This window comes from Maniola jurtina, chromosome Z (assembly GCF_905333055.1).
Source record: "Maniola jurtina chromosome Z, ilManJurt1.1, whole genome shotgun sequence".
Lineage (NCBI taxonomy): Eukaryota > Metazoa > Arthropoda > Insecta > Lepidoptera > Nymphalidae > Maniola > Maniola jurtina.
Genome location: NC_060058.1, coordinates 9,790,252 through 9,808,700, shown reverse-complemented (window position 1 = coordinate 9,808,700; position 18,449 = coordinate 9,790,252). Strand labels below are relative to the sequence as shown.

Genomic DNA, 18,449 nt, shown 5'->3' with positions numbered 1-18,449 from the left:
GGTTTCTACTTTGTTTTTAAAAATACTTGTTGCAAAATCAATAGATAACTATTTTCAGTTTTCAGAATAATGTAGGACACTTAACAAAGATGTCGCTTACTACTTTCTTGGCCTAGAAAATTAGCAGTCCTAGCCGCAGTGCTGTATATATTTCAATGTGTGAAAATGTGCCATCGTCCGTTTGTCACACTCACACTGTTGTAGTACTAGTGCCCAAGTGGAAAGCCAAGGTATCAATACATGTCAAAATTCCTTTTGAATGAGAATCTCGGAAGATTCCGCAAAAATGATTTTAGTTGCGTTTTTAATTAATTAGGCTAAAGTAATGTATGCCACTACATACGTATTGCAAGACATTTTAACTTGTTTAAAAAATAGTACTTATTACGCTGACGAAAGACACCATGGTGCAGTGCCATCCGCCTTTGGAAATAGAGGAACTACCAAAAGAAGACGAAGAAAGATTAGAAAAACTATTTTCTAAATTAGATACTGATGGAAATGGCAAAATTGACATCCATGACCTGTCTGTGGCTCTCAAGGAGTTGGCTCCACACATTAATCGCAGCTATGCAGAGGTTAGAATTTAACAATTAACTTTGCTTAACTAACGGTATTTTATTGCTTTTACTTTCATTTATTTGTACGTCATCTTTTCAATAGTTCTTTGAATTAAGAATAAGTTAACTTTTGCACTTGTGAAAGTTCTTATATTGTTCAAAATCAAAATTTAGTTCTCCCTTCTGGTTTTATAAGTCTAATTACCTATTAAGCGCCTTAAATCATAATACAATTTGCATAAAGCATAGGTGCCTAAAACGTGGTATTCTTTTAAGTTACCTAATTAGAATTTTCTCGGAACTCTTTGATTTAATTAATTTTTCCTTGTCCCTCACTACTGCTTATTTACTAACAGTAAAATCAATGTACATGACCCTGTGAACCTCAGAAATAACACACTTTTCAGTTCCTAACTGTTGGGATATTTTGAATTTATAGGAAAAATATCAGTAAAAAGAAAAGCTTGGACGTCCTGTTTGAGATATATATTTGAAGTCAGATAAAAAGTCATCGAACGTAAAACAAAAGGATTTTAGAAAAAGAATAAGAATAAGTTTAAATATAAACAATTTAGTTTACAGCCAGTTCCAACATCCCCCTTTAAACTAAATTGTCTTACAAAAAAAAAACTTAACATAACATATCAACACACAGCAACAAAAAAATAAAAAACTAACTAAAATCTACTACTACCTGATGATTCTTCAATTGATTCATGCCTATGCGACATAAGTGTCCTAACCGTTAATGCCAGAGCTGATACTTGCTCAGACAGTCAGGGTGCACCTCGTACGCAATATTTTCACTATTCATCTTAGGTGGAATATTAACAGTACCATCAACTATGTACAGTCCACCACAGGGCGAAGCATGAAGGACAGAATCACCAAACATCCTTATTTGAAAAATTAGCAGTAAGTGCTGTGATCGAATCCGTGACTTCATTTGGTTTGGATTTCATTCCTTTGGCCACTTATATCTCCGCTTGCTTGCGACATTTGGAAAGAAAAATATCTAAATATGATTTTCCTTGTTCGCAACAAATATAGCAACACTGGACAATTAACACCACTTTTCCACTTATGATTTTTCCCAAGAGCTTCGTGCTGATAACGTGTTGGGATATTTTGAATTTATAGGAAAAAAAGAAAAGCTTGGACGTCCTGTTTGAGATATATATTTGAAGTGAGATAAAAAGTCATCGAACGTAAAACAAAAGGATTTTAGAAAAAGAATAAGAATATATTTAAATATAAAAAATTTAGTTTACAGCCAGTTCCAACACTAACTTCATTAGTTTAAGCTGCATAATGAAATTCCATTCATTATTTTAATAATGCAGTAACTTTCATTTCACTCTTAGGCCAATTTATATTACTCAGTGTAAGGGCAGGGCCATGTTGCAGATGAACAAATCTTTACATTTATTGACCCTTATATGGGGTACTATAGGTGTAATGAAGTAATTTCATAAAAAAATTGTATGCACCAATATGTTTTAATGTGTTCATCATCTTGTTCAACCGATAGTCATCTACTGCTGGACATAACTACATGCTATGGTCTTGCCCCACCTGAATCTTTGGTTCCCCATGTTTAATGTTATATATTGTTAGTCCAGTCAGTGTGAGGTTACCATTCTAGTACCTTGGGACCTTTTCTGCATTTACCATGTAGTGCTAAATTTTCTCGTCTGCCCTTTTGAGCTAAAAAGTGTACTGCAACACAAAATCCAACTGTATAAAAACATTATAATTGAAAGGTCAATTAGTACATCCTATTTCCTCATTATGGTAACTTTACTCTATTACATTTGCTGTATGTATATATATTTAAAATGTGTGTCAAAGAAAAATATGCTCTTATATTAAATAAAATACATTAACTGTTAGCTTGGCTTTGCCTTCATAAAATTTTGGTCAAGCCGAATGCTGACTGTATTTACTTTATTTTTATTTAGAAAACAATCAGTATTAAGGGTTACAATAAATAAAAAAAATTGGTTAAGCCTGTATCAAGTGATACCCGTAAGCAATCAGATTTATCTATTGCTTGCCCATGACCCATGCTAAGTAGTGGGCCGGCAATGCGATCATGATGATGTAGTTAAAGCAAATTTTTAGTGTTATATCAGACTAGGTATTGAGAGAATTGCATAAGTGCTTTTCCATTAGTATGGGGTTTTCCTTATCAGTTGACAAAAGCATGCCAGTGATCAGTGCTATAGCAGATAAAGATTATGGATGCATGGCCATTGTTCACTAAAGCAGACAGAGTAGATATATGTTAAGCAGACCAATCAGATTATTGATGACATGATAACAAAAATCTGATTGAACTAAACACTGCTACACTCTGCTCAAGTCTAATGGACAGAGTATCTTATTAGTTGCTATTTTTATATAGTGTGCTTTTATAAAAATGAATAATTGATGAGTGCAAAAATGGTCAAGCATTTGTACTTGAAGAATCTGTAACTGATTTTCCATTTATGTAAATTATATGTAAACCTTGAGCATGCAACTTGGAAATGATACATACATAATATTGTTGTTGGTCAAAGTCAGTGTTGAGAAAAGATTATCTTGTTGCCAACAGCACAATATTCCCTTGAGCAAAATTTATTAAATATTCATCATTAAATTAAATCCAATGGTTCTCATATTGTATACAATAGTATGTAAAAAAAGTAGTCACAGATATGTTTAAAATGAAGACTTAAAACTACTGCATTTGCCTAGACTCGTAGCTATCAGCTCTACTCTCATGTGTTTTTTTCTTTCTCACCTATCAGCTAGAACAGATTCTATAGATTATGTTACAATAATACGAATGTAACATATGACATAAAGTTATGAGATCTCTAGCTGAGCTTAGATTTGTGCTGGCCATGGGACCTATCCCAAGTCCAAAGTAATATAGCTCTTAAATGCTCTTGATTATATCACATTTATAACAATAAATAACAAATCACTCTACTTACAAGCTCTGATTCTACAAACCCTACATCTTGGTAAAAAAAATACGGCTTGGCCGTTTACAGTTCGTGGATTTTTTATCAGAAATGACATTTAAGCCCGGAATAGCTTCTGCGAAGTACAATACAAATTAGTAATTGTCGAACAAACTATTCCTTATGGCCTTAAAATATGTTATGTCATGTAATAGTTTTACGAACATTAAACGGCCAAGCCGTCCTTTTTTTACCAAGATGTAGGGTTTGTAGAATCAGAGCTTGTAAGTAGAGTGATTTGTTATTTATTGTTATAAATGTGATATAATCAAGAGCATTTAAGAGCTATATTACTTTGGACTTGGGATAGGTCCCATGGCCAGCACAAATCTAAGCTCAGCTAGGGGCTTGGCTCTACTGGAGATCTCATAACTTTTTAACAGTGAAAACATTATGAGTTTGTGAGTCTTGGCTACTTTTTTACATGAAATGTTTTTGGTGGGATCAGCTCTTTTCTAGTTACTGTAACCTTCATTTGTCGGGGGTGTTATAAATTTTTAATTCACACTTGTATTAGAAAAAACTTGTTTCTTATAATTAATTCTTAACATAGTATGTTGTAATAATGTAAGGCCAATAAAATTTCATTGTTTCCAGAAATTCTTGGCAAAAACTGGAAAGGATCCTGGCGATGTTACACTTTCAGAGTTTATTCACTATGTGCGAGAGCATGAAAAGAATCTTAAGCTCCAGTTCTCTCATTTGGATAAAAATAAGGATGGTAAGTAGATTAAATTATCTAACTATACTTAGCAGTTATGTGTGTGTGTATATTTATTTGTTGGTTTTTCAATTCCCTACCACTCATTAACTTTAAACACTTTTTGTCTTTTGCAGGAAAAGTTGACCTGGAAGAACTTATATCGGCGTTTGCTGACTTAGGGATTGCAATAGGTAGAAATGAAGCAACTAATTTATTGAAAAGGTATGAACTGTGTGTTTTTTTTTTGCAAATGCGATCGTGATTTTTCTATGTATGGTTGTAAGTTAAAAATATGTTGCGCGTTTTTAAATAAACGTGATTAAGAGTGTAGATGCTCCTATAGCTTCTCAGTAAAACCACAGTCTAAATACGGGTACAGTCAACCAACACAAATTAAGACAGCAACCGTGCCCCAATTTCATTCATTTCAGGGTAGATGACAGCTATTAAAGCTGGCGTCCACTGGCTCGCCGAACCGAGTTGAATTGAATCGCAATAATTTGCCACCTATTTGTTTATTATAGAACTGCGTCGATCAGCGACGCGCTTTAGTACGCCGAATGGAATTATTTGTCATGCCAATGAACGTGTTTCGGCTCGATTCGGCGCGGCGCAGATCGACTCTAGACTTAAAAGAGTGATACAGGTTCTTCCGCTAACATCAAAAGCGTTGAGTACTGTGGTTACTGTGTAGTTTTTTACACTATGATAGACCTGTGAGGTTGTGAACTATCTTTTCAAACTGGTAGATAAGAGTTTTCAAAAAAGCTTGGATTTGTACTTTGAACAAAAATAGTAGAGCACAGTACATCAAAGTAGAGCACAATATTAATTTGTATAATTCAACAAAATTAATACAATTTAGTTTTTTTGGCAATAAAATTCTAAAAGTCAGACCAAATGTTTCAGAAAAGTCCAATGGCCAATAATCCGGTAAGTCATAATCATCATGTAGTTGCTGGGTTTGCTAATACAAATGTACATGATTAAACCAAACATCTATGTGCTGTTTGCGTTCCAAAAATAACAGGAAAAAATGTTCTGAAAGTCAACTAATAAATGGCAGCTCTGAGCAAACGTCTCGAACAGAGTAATGGCCGTTAGTTTTATGTTTGTGATTGGTTTGAGATTGTTCTGTTTGGAATGTGGTATTATGATAAAATCAATACCAAATCGTTATGTCACTTTTATTCCTGCTACGAATAACCTACTTGTTTCCGCTTGATCGCTTAACATGTCATGTCATCCTGTTCCACATTCCAGTAACCTCAATGTATACAAGAATGTATTCGATGTAGGTATACAAGAAGCCCTCAGAAGTTAGGAATACAAATCATAAGACTTCTACAAAGGTCTACTTACACTATATCAGCTGATCGCGTCATATTCGTCAAGGCCCTTGTAAGCTAATCTAAAAGCCTTGAATGTAAGTACTCCTACGTACATGATTGACGAGAACAATAATATGATTACCGCGTCTCAAAATAGCACATTCTTTTTACTGAAGATTTTTTGTTAGTAATAATATAAGAAAACAATTTTAACGTGAGTAATTTTAATTATAAGTATAGATTGTTATGGCTGTACTCACGTATTTAGTCGACGAAAGCCCGTCTAGTTTCCAACTCATGCGGGGTCCTTTTTCATAGGGTAGTAGGAATTTGAATAAGTATTGTCATCAAGTAATCGTCCAAATCTGGCGCGCCGAAGATATTATGCGAGCGACATTAGCAACGATCGGCGCTGTCGCAACCTGTGCTCAAACTTTCCTTCCTAATTTACTTACTCGCAATATTTTTAACACCCGACCCAAAAACAGGGGTGTTATAAGTTTGACGTGTGTATCTGAGTATGTCTGTGGCATCGTAGCTCCTAAACTAATAAACCGATTTTAATTTAGTTTTTTTTGTTTGAAAGGTGGCTTAATCGAGAGTGTTTTTAGCTAAAATCCAAGACTATTGGTTCAGCCGTTTGAAAGTTATTAGCTCTTTTCTAGTTACTGTAACCTTCACTTGTCGGGGGTGTTATAAATTTTTAATTTACACTTGTTACTTGATACCTGATAATTAAGAAAAATTTTGGGAAATGACCAACACTGACTTCTTAAATACGGTTGCCTAGAAGAGATCACTTTTGTGATAAGTTTACTAAATTATTTGCCTTTAGCAAATTATTATATCCTCTGTAGCTTTATTATGTAATATATGCAATGAAGTGGTTCAAATATAACACCCCTCTTTTTGGGTCGGGGGTTAAAAATAAAATTTTACGTTTACTACTGACGTTTACTACTACGTATGCCTATGTGCGTCTCTAGATTTTTTTTTTGTATGACGTGATCGTGACATGTCGAGGCTCCATACGCACAAAATACTCGTACAAACGCAGAAGTCTTTTGAAATATAGTGTACCAAGTTCTTAAGTGCACACAAACGCTACGATTAGAGTACACAAGCTTTGCGATGTTTTGCATTGCGTTCATACGCATCAAGGAACCTCTTATTTTAAAGACGGAAACCAGAGTCTATCACAATAATATTATCAAGGCGATAGTTTGTGTGTGTGTATGTGTGTGTATGTTTTGTTACTTCTTCACCCAAAAACTATTGGATGGATTTGGCTGAAATTTAGAATGGAGATAGATTATACCCTGGATTAACACATAGGCTACTATTTATCCCGGAAAATCAATGAGCTCTCACGGGATTTTTAAAAACCTATATCCACGGGGACGAAGTCGCGGGCATCTAGTATATTATATAAATAGAATAGCTAACTGTCTGATTGACCGACTAGCTGACTGATCTATACGGTACTGTACGGTACGGTTGAAACTATTGGACAGATCGGGCTGAAATTTGGCGATCAAATAGCTATTATGACGTAGACATCCGCAAAAAAAGGAGTTTTGTAAAGTAGGAGTTTGTAATTTGTGTAGTCCACGCGGATGAAGTCGCGGGCATTTAAGCTGATTCATATATACCTAAATTCGTTGAAAAACCGTCCGAATCCGTACAGATGCCCTTCCCCGTGTAAATGTAAACATTAATATAAGCCGTGTAGCCGTGTATCTGCGTCTGTTTAGGGGCAAACTACCCGTTCCATAGTGGGATTTCGTAAACTCATTTGCTTACAATGTGTTTATGTCGTTTTCACACGTCTGGGTTTGTCAACAGGATGGACCAAGACGGGAGCCTGAACATCAGTTACGACGAATGGCGGGACTACCTTCTGCTTGCGCCAGCAACCGACATCCACGCGCTCATACATTTCTGGAGGCACTCGACTGTGAGTTATATGTTTTCAATATTATGCTTATAGCTGCAGACTGCAGTATACCTGTTATTTATAATGTATTCATGGATTTAGGTTTTTTAAAGCTTTATTTTCGGGAGAGAAACCTAAACCCTCACTTGTTTAGCTCTAACCTGCCGGCGAAGGTAGCGTCAAATCCGTACCAACAAAAACAAAAAAGTCGTGAAAAAAACAACAACTGTCTTTACAACTAAGTACATTTTTTTTTGCAATTTAAGGTTTGATCGCATAGTAAAAGTGAGGTTTATAACGATAAGTATATTACGAATTACGTCGTATGGATAATATTGTATGAATAATTTCTTGAAACTACTTATTTTTAAAGGGTTACATTCTTCATGATTCGGTAGAAAAAATAAGCTATCTGACATTAGAGTAAGCCATAGTAAAGCCAACGCCGTATTATACAAACTAGATAATAGCTGTAAAACTGAAGCCGGATTCAACACGGTTTTACATGAATCGCGTAGTCGTTCTCAACTAGCCTTCATATAGAATAAAGATTACAATTTGGTATCATTCACTGAGTCCGTAATACAGCAGATTTAAAAAAAAAGGCGATCAAACGAGCCGTCCATGGTGGTGAAGTTACTTGGCTTTTTGAATCATGAGTTATGTTCCCTTTACTCTATTTTGCACACTATACCACTCACAAAAGCGTACGCAGTAGTGCAAAGGTACCTTAATATTCACAACACAGAATTCTAAATAAGGTAATAGAAATGATATTTGCATTCTTTAATACCGGGAGAGCCTGTCGCCGATTTTGAGACACTTCCACTCTAAGAAAAACCCACCGAGAGCTTTGTAGCTTGGACGTGTCGCCTCTTCCATATCACTCTCACCCATACATAACTGTTTGTTCAATTTCGGCGTTTGATATCTTTTAGGATTAGGGAACGCTCGGTTTTGGCCAAAACCTCGGTCCATTTCCTACTTACCTATTAAATCTATACATATCTGCTGCTGTTTTAACCCCCGACCCAAAAAAGTGGTGTTATAAGTTTGACGTGTGTATCTGTGTATTTGTCTGTGGCATCGTAGCTCCTAAACTAATGAACCGATTTTGATTTATTGGTTTTTTGTTTGAAAGGTGGCTTGTTCGAGAGTGTTCTTAACTATAATCCAAGAAAATCGGTTCAGCCGTTTGAAAGTTATCAGCTCTTTTCTAGTTACTGTAACCTTCACTTGTCGGGGGTGTTATAAATTTTTAATTTAGGTACACTTGTAGTTATGATGTTAGCGCTAATTGATGTTTTACTACATAATATCTGAGCGGCGACAAGTTTACGCTTTACCACTTTTATACCTATTCAGACTTCTGTGGGCCACAATAATTGAATCACGCGAGCAAATTGCGAATCAGTACAATCGCGCTGTGATGCGCAGATTACCGACACCACGCCACCAGTTTGTATATTGACAATAAAGAAGATACGAAATTGACCTCGTTATGGACTCAGGGCTACCTATTTTCTCTTCTGCGACGTACTGCATAAAAATATCACAGTCCTGTCTGTCACCTCTAAGGCGCCTCTTGACAATCAGCGCTGCCGAATACAGTACTGTGATACAAATCTGAGAAGATTCGACGACATCTCTGTCGCAATGGTGGCACCGCAGAGATGTTAGCTCTCTTTGCGTGTTTTATCGCCTTTATAATGGGGATTGCTCTGAAGAGCTGTTTGACCTCATTCCACCCTCCTTGCTCTACAACCGCACCGCAAGCAATTTCACCTCACCACCTGGGTGCCTGGTGCACATTTTTTTTTAAAGAATATTAGCCATGTTAAATGACTAATATTCCCCTTTCCTCTCCAACTAAGCTCAGGCTCAGGCTTGTGCTAAGAGTAGGTACGACAATAGTGCAACGGGCGGGGTTTGAACCGTCGACCTTTCGGTTTTCAGTCCACTCCTTTACCGGTTGAGCTATTGAGACATTGACCCCCCGTTGTGCCAGATCCTTTTTTCCACGCACATGCAAACTGTGGAATCAACTCCCATCGGCGGTGTTCCCTCTACATTACAACATGGGATTATTCAAGGGGCGGACTAACAAATTCCTGAAAGGCCGGCAACTTATCGGCGGTACCTCTGGTGCTGCAAATGTAAATGGGCGGCGGTAATCACTTCACACCAGGTGACTGCTCGTTTGCTCGCTATTTAATCCAAACCAAATCCGCACATATCCCTTATGTGCATATGTGCAATGGGGGGATCCCTAATTTAAAAAAAAGTGGTTTTCAGCTGGGTGAACTGATGAAACACTACTAAATACCCATATTATAAATGCGAAAGTGTATTTGTTTGTCGGTTTGTTGGTCTGTCCTTCATTAAAGTTTCAACGGAATACCACATAGATGTGATAGTTGATGAACTGGAGAGTGACATAGGCTACTTTTAGTTCGGAAAATAAAATAGTAACCACGGGACTTTAAAGTAGCTAAATCCACGCGGATATCCACAAGCACATAAATAAAACTGCAAACTCATGACCATTACCCAGTCTTAATTTATGTAATAGAATAACCTACAAGTACAAGTAGGAAGTAGGTAAACTAGACAACTTTTTAATTTGGTGAATAGTAGTGCAGGTAGATAGCTAACCTTGATAGATACCCAATTCAAAAAAAAAATCTATCTCGATTTCTTAATATTTGTCGAATCGGAACGTCTTCCTAATGCAAAAACCGTGAAAGGAATTTTGATTTCTTTTTACGGGTAGACTGATGACAGCAATTAGGTCAGCATTATTATTTTATTTTATAAATTATTATTGTTTTTGGGCGGCAAAGATACGAGGTGTAAAAGTGAAAATTTTAAAAGAGCATATTCAAATTTATATAATCACGAGATAGTATTCAAAATACTAGGTCACCCCCTTTTTGAGCACCGAATTACAATATAGTAAAGCGCGAGATGATGTTTCCAGGCGGCATACAAACTATCCAGACGCTCACAAATATTGGTACTAAAACTTATTTAGAAAATACTCGGTATATAAAGTCATTCAGGTGGGGGGACGTGTCACGAGGCGGCCATAAAGTCATAAAACGCCGAAGGTAAATGGTATCTAGATTTTTCCTCTATTTTTATCTAGATTAATCTAGCCAAGATGCAGATTGATTTGTAGTCAGATTGTGCCACATTGATTGTCTAATTGTCGTGTAAAACTGTCTGACGAATCATTCAGATATAATCAACTATCCAGTTTGAAGAGCCCTGAGGTAGCCCTGGCCTGGAGCGATATAATTCGATAATTGACGAATCATGAATCAAATCCGCGGGCGCGGCTGTGGGCTGGTCCATTACGCAGTGTCCGATACGTCATCACGATTCTAGAGTAGGTATAGGTGATAGGTCTATGTGATAACTCCTAACGAGCATTTATGATGTACGTGTCTTTATAATTATTCGATTAGATGAAGACAGTGAATGTTCAGAATGCGCCATAGCTGACACACGATTAGAGTCTTTATTTTATACTTAACTAGCTGATGCCCGCAACTTCGTTCGCGTTGATGTAGGTTTTTAAAAATCCCGTGGGAACTCTTTGACTTTCCGGGATAAAAAGTAGCCTATGTGCTAATCAAAGGTATATATTATAATCTATCTCCTTTCCAAATTTCAGCCCAATCCGTCCAGTAGTTTTTGCGTGAAGGAGTAACATACACACATACACACAAACTTTCGCCTTTATAATAATGTGAAGTGTGATTTCTGATTTGATTAAAAATTTATATTCAGTAAAAACCTACTGCGGTAATAGCCTAGGACCTAGTGGTTAAGACGTCGACCGTTCGATCCCGATCGGGAGGTCGGCGGTTCGATCCCGAGCACGCACCTCTAACTTTTATTATGTGTGTTTCAAACAATTAAATGTCACGTGCTGTAACGGTGAAGGAAAACATCGTGGAGAAACCCGCATGCCTGAGAGTTCTCCTTAATGTTCTCAAAGGTGTGTGAAGTCTATCAATCCGCACTTGGCTAGTGTGGCAGACTATGGCCTAAATCCTTCTCATTCTAAAAGAAGACTCGTACTCAGTAGTGGGCCCGTCATGGGATGATCATGAAGATAAAAAATCTGTTATAAACATCGAAGGGATCACGACTATTAAGTGGGCTCTACACTCGCGGTGCGAACGGCCGCGACAACTGCGAATCACGAGTGTAGATGTTGTTCACGCCTTAGCGTTCGAGCTTCGCAACTTTCCCCGATCAGTGTCGGTTTTTGGTCCGCGACAAAGGGTTTCGTCCATAGTCACGAACAAGACTGTAACGATTTGCGAGTGTGGAAGCACACAGTTCACGCGTGAATCGCGGCATACATTCACGGCGTGAAATAACGGCGTGACTTCACGTGCGAGTGTAGAGCTGGCTTTATTCGTAAAGCCGGCTCTACACTCACACGGGCATTAGGCCATTATGCGGCAAGAGCAAAAATGCTGTAATAAACGTCTAATTCTGGACAGATGGATTCTTGAAGATTCTTGCAAGAATTTCCACAAAAGGCGCGTGTGGCTTATGCTCTCAGCAACTATAGTCCATTTATTAATCTCGGAGACCTGAATGACGTTTTGTGTGTTGCCTGATGTGCCTGTTTTTTACGGCGCTTTGATAGTTATGTGCAATCAATACTTACCTAATACCTATATGTATGAAACAACAAAATGTGTTGAAAATAATTCCGATTCAAATGAACTAAGTATGGGCTGGTTCTCAATTTATGAATTTTACATACCTACTATGGAAAAACTCCTTAGGTGAATTATTTTTTTTGTATTTTTTGTTACTTACTTTATTATTCTTTAACTCTTTCAAATATAATGTGATTGGTGCTACTTTTTTATTATCTCATAATTACACAATTTCGTGGGTTTATTTTGCTCACTATGCACGAAATATTATAGTATTAACCATTTTTATCCGAACCGTAACCATGAGGACAACACTATTTTTGCCAAGCTGGTGTCACTATTTTTAAGTTTGACATTTCGAGTTGTCATTTTGGTCTCTGAGATTAAAAAATCGACTTATAGGTCGAATCAGCCCGAGTCTTCTCTTCATTTTCCGATGTGGCATCGTCGGCAGGTTGTCTGTAACAAATCTTTGAACGTTTGAACTGTATTCCTCTGATAGAATAACTGGTGATAATGAAAGATAAAGCTGTAGGCTCGCCGCGTAGTTGCAACTGCCAATGTTTACTGCGGAAAATTTTTATCCGCCGCACTGCCTTCATACCGTTGTTATTTTCCACGTGCGTGAATTTGTTTTTACATAATATAACTGTTTATTTTAATGAAAATTCTTAAACTCGGCTAGTACTCATACGCTATTCTCTTAGTCAACATTTTAGGGTCATTTGATAGCATTTGACCTCCCTACAAACCTCTGAACAGGGTTGCGACGTTTAATTGGGCATTCTCTCTATTTTGATTGAGACCATTACACAGTATTCACTTCATTATAAGACAGGATTTCACACCAAAGCTTGTAAACACTACGTTTTGTTAGGTTAATAAAGATATTACTATAAGCTAGAATAGATACATTGCGCAAAAGAGGATTGATAAACGAATTAATAGGTAAATTAATTCATACTATTAATTATGTCTCATAACTGCCTTTTAATTTTGTAGAGTCACTGATTTATAGAGTCACTGTATCCTCCTTATCAAGTTAATGTATCAAAAACGTTTTGAATTGCACTATCATAGTCCACACAGTTCTTCTGTTGGTCTGTCTGTTTGTATAGCGATTTAAAAAAAACTTTAAGAGCTGTAAAGTTGAAATTTATCACAGTTATAGAAACCTGTGTTCTGAGCAGAATGTTTTGAATCTGAAGTGACGTAATCGTATCGACTGATGTTAACCCTAGAATTAAACTAGATTGGGCAACCAATTTTCTTACAATACATTGGGTTAGGTTCTTCCAGAAGCCTTTGTCTGACTACTTTAGAACTCTACATGGGATGCTGGAACACCTCAAACGTTAAGATTTTTTACCGTCTCCGTCTCTATTATATGCACAGGATTGTGCGGCCGAGTATTTTTCATGCGGCGACAGAAGGGTTTAATTTCGATACAAGTTAACCCTTGTAACCCTGCGAACTCATCTGGCAGTAAGTGACGGCGCAATCAATCTAAGATGGTAATGGGCTAACTCAGAAGGGATATGGCAATACTATTAAACCCATACCCGTAGGTACGCGTATCGCCCCGAATCGCAAATCGTTTGGCGGCACGGCTTTACCGGTAGGGTGGTAGCTAACCACGACTGAAGCTTCCACTAGACCAGACCAGAGACAAATAAGAAAGCATAAATTCCTAAATTACATCTGCCGGGAATCGAATCCGGGATCTCCCACTTACAAGACCACAGCGCTCACCACTGCGCCAGGGAAATGGTCAAGTACTGTTTACACGTGTGGGGGTCACCTTCCATCCCTACATAGGGCACTGGTGGTGGAATCTCACTGTATCAAAATCTTTAGGTTCTAGGGTCAACGTCACTCGTTGCGATTAGTTTATTTCAAATGCAAAAAATTCGTGCTCAACCCCTACTGTTATCACTATACAAGTAAAATTTTATGGTTCTAAGTCCTCATTCCTGATGTTGTAATGGTTCTGCATTCATAAGCCGCAGGGAAAAACAAAAAAAAGTTTAAACTAAAACATAGATAAAAAGAACTAATTCCAAAAGCACTGAAAATATAATCAGGATAATCTTTTTTTAAATCACTTTAAAACCAATTGACTCTCAACCGTTGAACACAAATCAAGAGTTATATTGTTAGCACTTGATTATTAAAAACAGTGAAATACCTATTGCCATACTTTCATTTTATAGCAAGATTTGTACATCAACAACCTTTATACCTACCTTATTCAACATAATTTATGGTGTTGCTATGGTTACAAAATGATCGCGTTTTTCCTGCCGAGCCCCTTTGAACTTGTCTGTTACTTAGCCTTGGCGGCTGGCGCACACCTTTTTATCAAATGCCACGTACGAGATATCTACGCGAAATATCCAGTCTCGGTACCTTTCGATGACTCTATGGTTGTCTGCCGTTGGCCGCTTACAACTGTTGCAAAGCGGATCTCACTCATGTCAGGCGAACGGACTATTCACTATCACTAGTCATTCTTTGGTTAGTGAGAAAACGCGCGCTGGTGCAAATATACGCGTTTCACGTGTTGCGCCGCGCATCGCTAAACTAAACTCGTGACGCTAAAGTATTTATTTGATCTGATAGTTTAGTTCCAAAAAAGAAATTGATCTGTGATTTTATATTTAAAATTTGATAAATATAATTTATTCAGTAATTGTTAAGTAGTACAATAAAAATGTCTCTGGAGCTAGAAGAAACCACGGTTCCAACCGGCGATGTCTTCGAGGATTTTCTGTTCGTGTTTCGTCGGTGTTTGGCAAAGGTAAATGCTATGTGATTCCGGGTTATCTTAGCCAGAAGTTCTATTCGATACAGCTGTCCTAGTAACAGTATAGTTTCAGACTTCATAAGTTTGTAGACGTCTCGAGCAATCTTATTCTGTTATCGACCCCATCATGGATGAATACGATGACATCGTCGAATGGATAATTAAGGTAAATTTTAATTGTGGTTACACACGTTTTGCACCATAGATATTTTTAATTTTCCAAATAATTTGGAACGATTTCAAGGCAGCGCCTTATCTATTTGTGGAATTAGTTGGGTTCATTCATAAGCGTGTCGCGAATATAAAAAAGTGGTTACCTATAAATAAAATTTACTAGCACACATATCTTTAACTCCTATTTTTGCCGTATGGAATTAGAGAGTTACTAAACGCTTGCAGTTTGCACACACTGTTGCTAAGGAGGTTAGCGTTAACACATGTTCGGCAGGTTGAATACGTAATTCAAGAATACGTCACAATCACAATTAACATGGTATTAATTGGGACTGCTCTGAGAAATATTGTGATTAGGAATGAAGAAAACTGAAGGATAATTTTCATTAACACTGTATTCGTTTAATATAGTAAACTATGTGATTTCCCCGACTTTGCTCACGTGTACTTCTTAATTTTAGCGTAGCTATACTATGGTCTATGACCCATCGTCTCGATATCCTGAGAAATATGGCTTGAATCGGTCAAGGCTAAATCGGCTAAAGTCAGGAATCGAACCCGCACTTTTTTTCAATCGTAAACGATTATTGAATTGAAACACAATCACTTTAAGAGTGCTCTTATAATATTGTTTTGGGCGTAAGTCTAATTCTTCTGTTGCACAGCGGCTAGGTCAGCTAAAATTTAAACTCTGAAAAATAGAGGGGTTTCTTACAGTTTAAATTTTTGCTTCACTGTCCGCTCCCAAAACATCCTGCACATAATTTTTTCTCTCATGCCTGCTAGTTAACAACTCAGTTTCTCTGCCTCAAAGCAATGCTTCCAAGGAATTCCTTTCCTGTTATTCTTAGTTTATTTGAAACTTCTCATGAGTGCTATGCGAATTCATTACCATTGGTCAACTTTATTTCTGTGTAATGTCTTGTTTTCTCTTTCTCGTGACGGACGATCAAACTTTAATCTACTGTTAATGTGACACATGTTCATATTGTATTTGCAAGGTGATATTCAAAAATATTCCAATATTCAGAGTTGTTAATGTATAAACTTCTACATGACTGGTGCTTCTTGTTATTAAAAGCTGTAGTAGCATATACTAACTATTATAGCTTATGATAAACGATATTTTAAAGTATATCTAAGTTGAATGTTATATATTCGGCGCTGCCTGATAAATAATTTAATAATTGGCAAATTCCAAATGAGTAAGTATCTAAAGGTCGTCCATAGTTACATCACAGCATACCTAATCATTTGACATTTGTCGATGGCGATAAATGATTTCGGGTAGAGTACTGTAATCATTTTCGAATTTATTTATAAGAACTAGTTAAAGCGAATTTGATGTGTACCATCAAAAGGTATAATTCTTCATTTACGTCCATTTTATGCCAGAGCAACATAGTGCGACATTGCGGCATGTCTATAACTCTATGGTGGCGACCATAGAATTATTACGTTCTAATATCGTCCCATAGGGCCGCTTCGTACAATAATTTAAAATGTATCAAGAAGCGTCAGCAGATTGTCCTATCGAAATATTCCAATTCTACAGTACAATGTTGTCTCGGCATTAAATAGACAGTCGCATCCTACTTAGGCTGCAAAATTAATGTTTTCATCTGTAGCATGCCGCACTGTCGCATATTGTTGCTCAGACGTAAAACAGCCATCGATGTATAAACAGCCTAATTATTCACGCAATCGTATTGGCAAAACATCCGCCACTACAATACTAGACCGTAATTGAATTCTGAGAATTTCAGATAAAGTAATCAAGTTTGACAAGTGTAAATTAAAAATTTATAACATCCCCGACGTTCCAAAGTATTTGAGTTTTCCAAAACATCATTTTCAAATAAATAATTATGTATTTAGGCAACGTCCATCTTGACAGCTTGACATTTGTCAATTGACATAATATTATGAACCTAACGGTTATCTAACCTTCTTTTCTACAAGAAAACTAGAAAAGAACTGATAACTTTTAAACGGCTGAACCAATTTTTTTAGATTATAGCTAAGAACACTCTCGAACAAGCCACCATTCAAACAAAAAAACCAAATTAAAATCGGTTCATTCGTTTAGGCGCTACGATGCCACAGACAGATACACAGATACACAGATACACAGATACACAGACACACAGATACACAGATACACACGTCAAACTTATATAACACCCCTCTTTTTGGGTCGGGGGTTAAAAATGGAGTTGGACATTCTAATTGACTGTTTAAAATGTTAGATTATAATCGATCTATAAAAAATAGTGAACTTTAAAATCCGTGAAACAAGGCCGCTAGTTTTTATGACGGAGTGCTTTGCGCGCGCACACCTAAACCCAGACGTGACGTCAAATTTGAATGAAATCTAAATATTTTTAAGGACACATACCTAGCTGTGTCACAGAGTACCCTATTGCTCACTTTGCTATTGCTGCGAATGTATTTATTTTTATTATATTTAACAGAATAGGAGAACGCTCGGTGCGCACATTTTTATGCTTTCGAATGTTGGGAATAAGTTGATTTAGCATGTTAAATTTATGTAAAATGTGTAGTTTCAAAGTCTTGTATGTAAACCTTTGAGCCAGTGTAACATGAAATGAGAACTAAACTACATTTGTATGAAAAGGGCTAAGGAGCGTTCTAGGGTTACTTGTACAATATGGTTTGAAGACGTTTTAATATTCTGCTGCTTGTTAAAATACTTGTAGTTTTCAATTTACAAGGCTATTTTAACAAGAACTTAACTTCTCATACGATCACAGATGCTTATAGGAATGTATTAATAATTCTATTTAAAATATTGCAACTGGCACTGACTTGTATCTTTGCTCACGTGTCTTATTGTGAATTTTATATTATATTTAGATAGGTGCAGCAGATGTTTCTTTTTGTAAATTACATTATCAAGTTGGCCTAGTAACGCCATGGCCCATGACTGATTAATTTCTTATTTTCATCAGAGCTAATTTAGGTTTAACGACAACAATTACACTACGTACTTGATTAGGGAAACGAACCAAATACCATATATCATATTTCCTATAGGTATTACCGATTGTTTATGATGTTACGTTCAGTTGGCAAATGTTTCCAAGATATATATATATAATTGAAGAAATTTTTTTCTTCAATTAGTGGAGAAGTTTTTTCGTTAAAATAATAATTAAACAAAGTACCTATGTAAGTAGTTTATTTTAAAACAGAGGAAGCACATTTTAAAATTTACTA

At 36.6% G+C, this 18,449-nt stretch overlaps 1 protein-coding gene and 1 long non-coding RNA gene across 5 annotated transcripts in view; one reads left to right on the top strand and one right to left on the bottom strand.

Annotated features, from left to right (window-relative positions):
- Positions 1-69: 69 nt before the first annotated feature.
- LOC123880313 (calcium-binding mitochondrial carrier protein SCaMC-2) overlaps positions 70-18,449 on the top strand; it is a 30,754-nt gene continuing 12,374 nt past the window's right edge. The window contains exons 1-4 of one of the 4 annotated variants that reach the window (XM_045928368.1): positions 70-578; positions 4,172-4,295; positions 4,412-4,499; positions 7,454-7,565. In XM_045928368.1, the coding sequence (XP_045784324.1) occupies positions 405-578; positions 4,172-4,295; positions 4,412-4,499; positions 7,454-7,565 (498 nt within the window). In that variant the 5' untranslated portion in view covers positions 70-404. Of the gene's footprint in view, positions 579-4,171; positions 4,296-4,411; positions 4,500-5,191; positions 5,211-7,453; positions 7,566-14,638; positions 15,030-15,095; positions 15,202-18,449 lie in introns of those variants that run through there. The other 3 variants (XM_045928369.1, XM_045928370.1, XM_045928371.1) reach the window with 3 other exon arrangements.
- Positions 3,263-8,283, bottom strand: LOC123880324. Its single transcript, XR_006799207.1, has 3 exons — positions 8,274-8,283; positions 6,510-6,513; positions 3,263-3,319 (listed from the first exon to the last, which is right to left on the bottom strand). It is a non-coding gene; the product is annotated as an uncharacterized LOC123880324 (long non-coding RNA).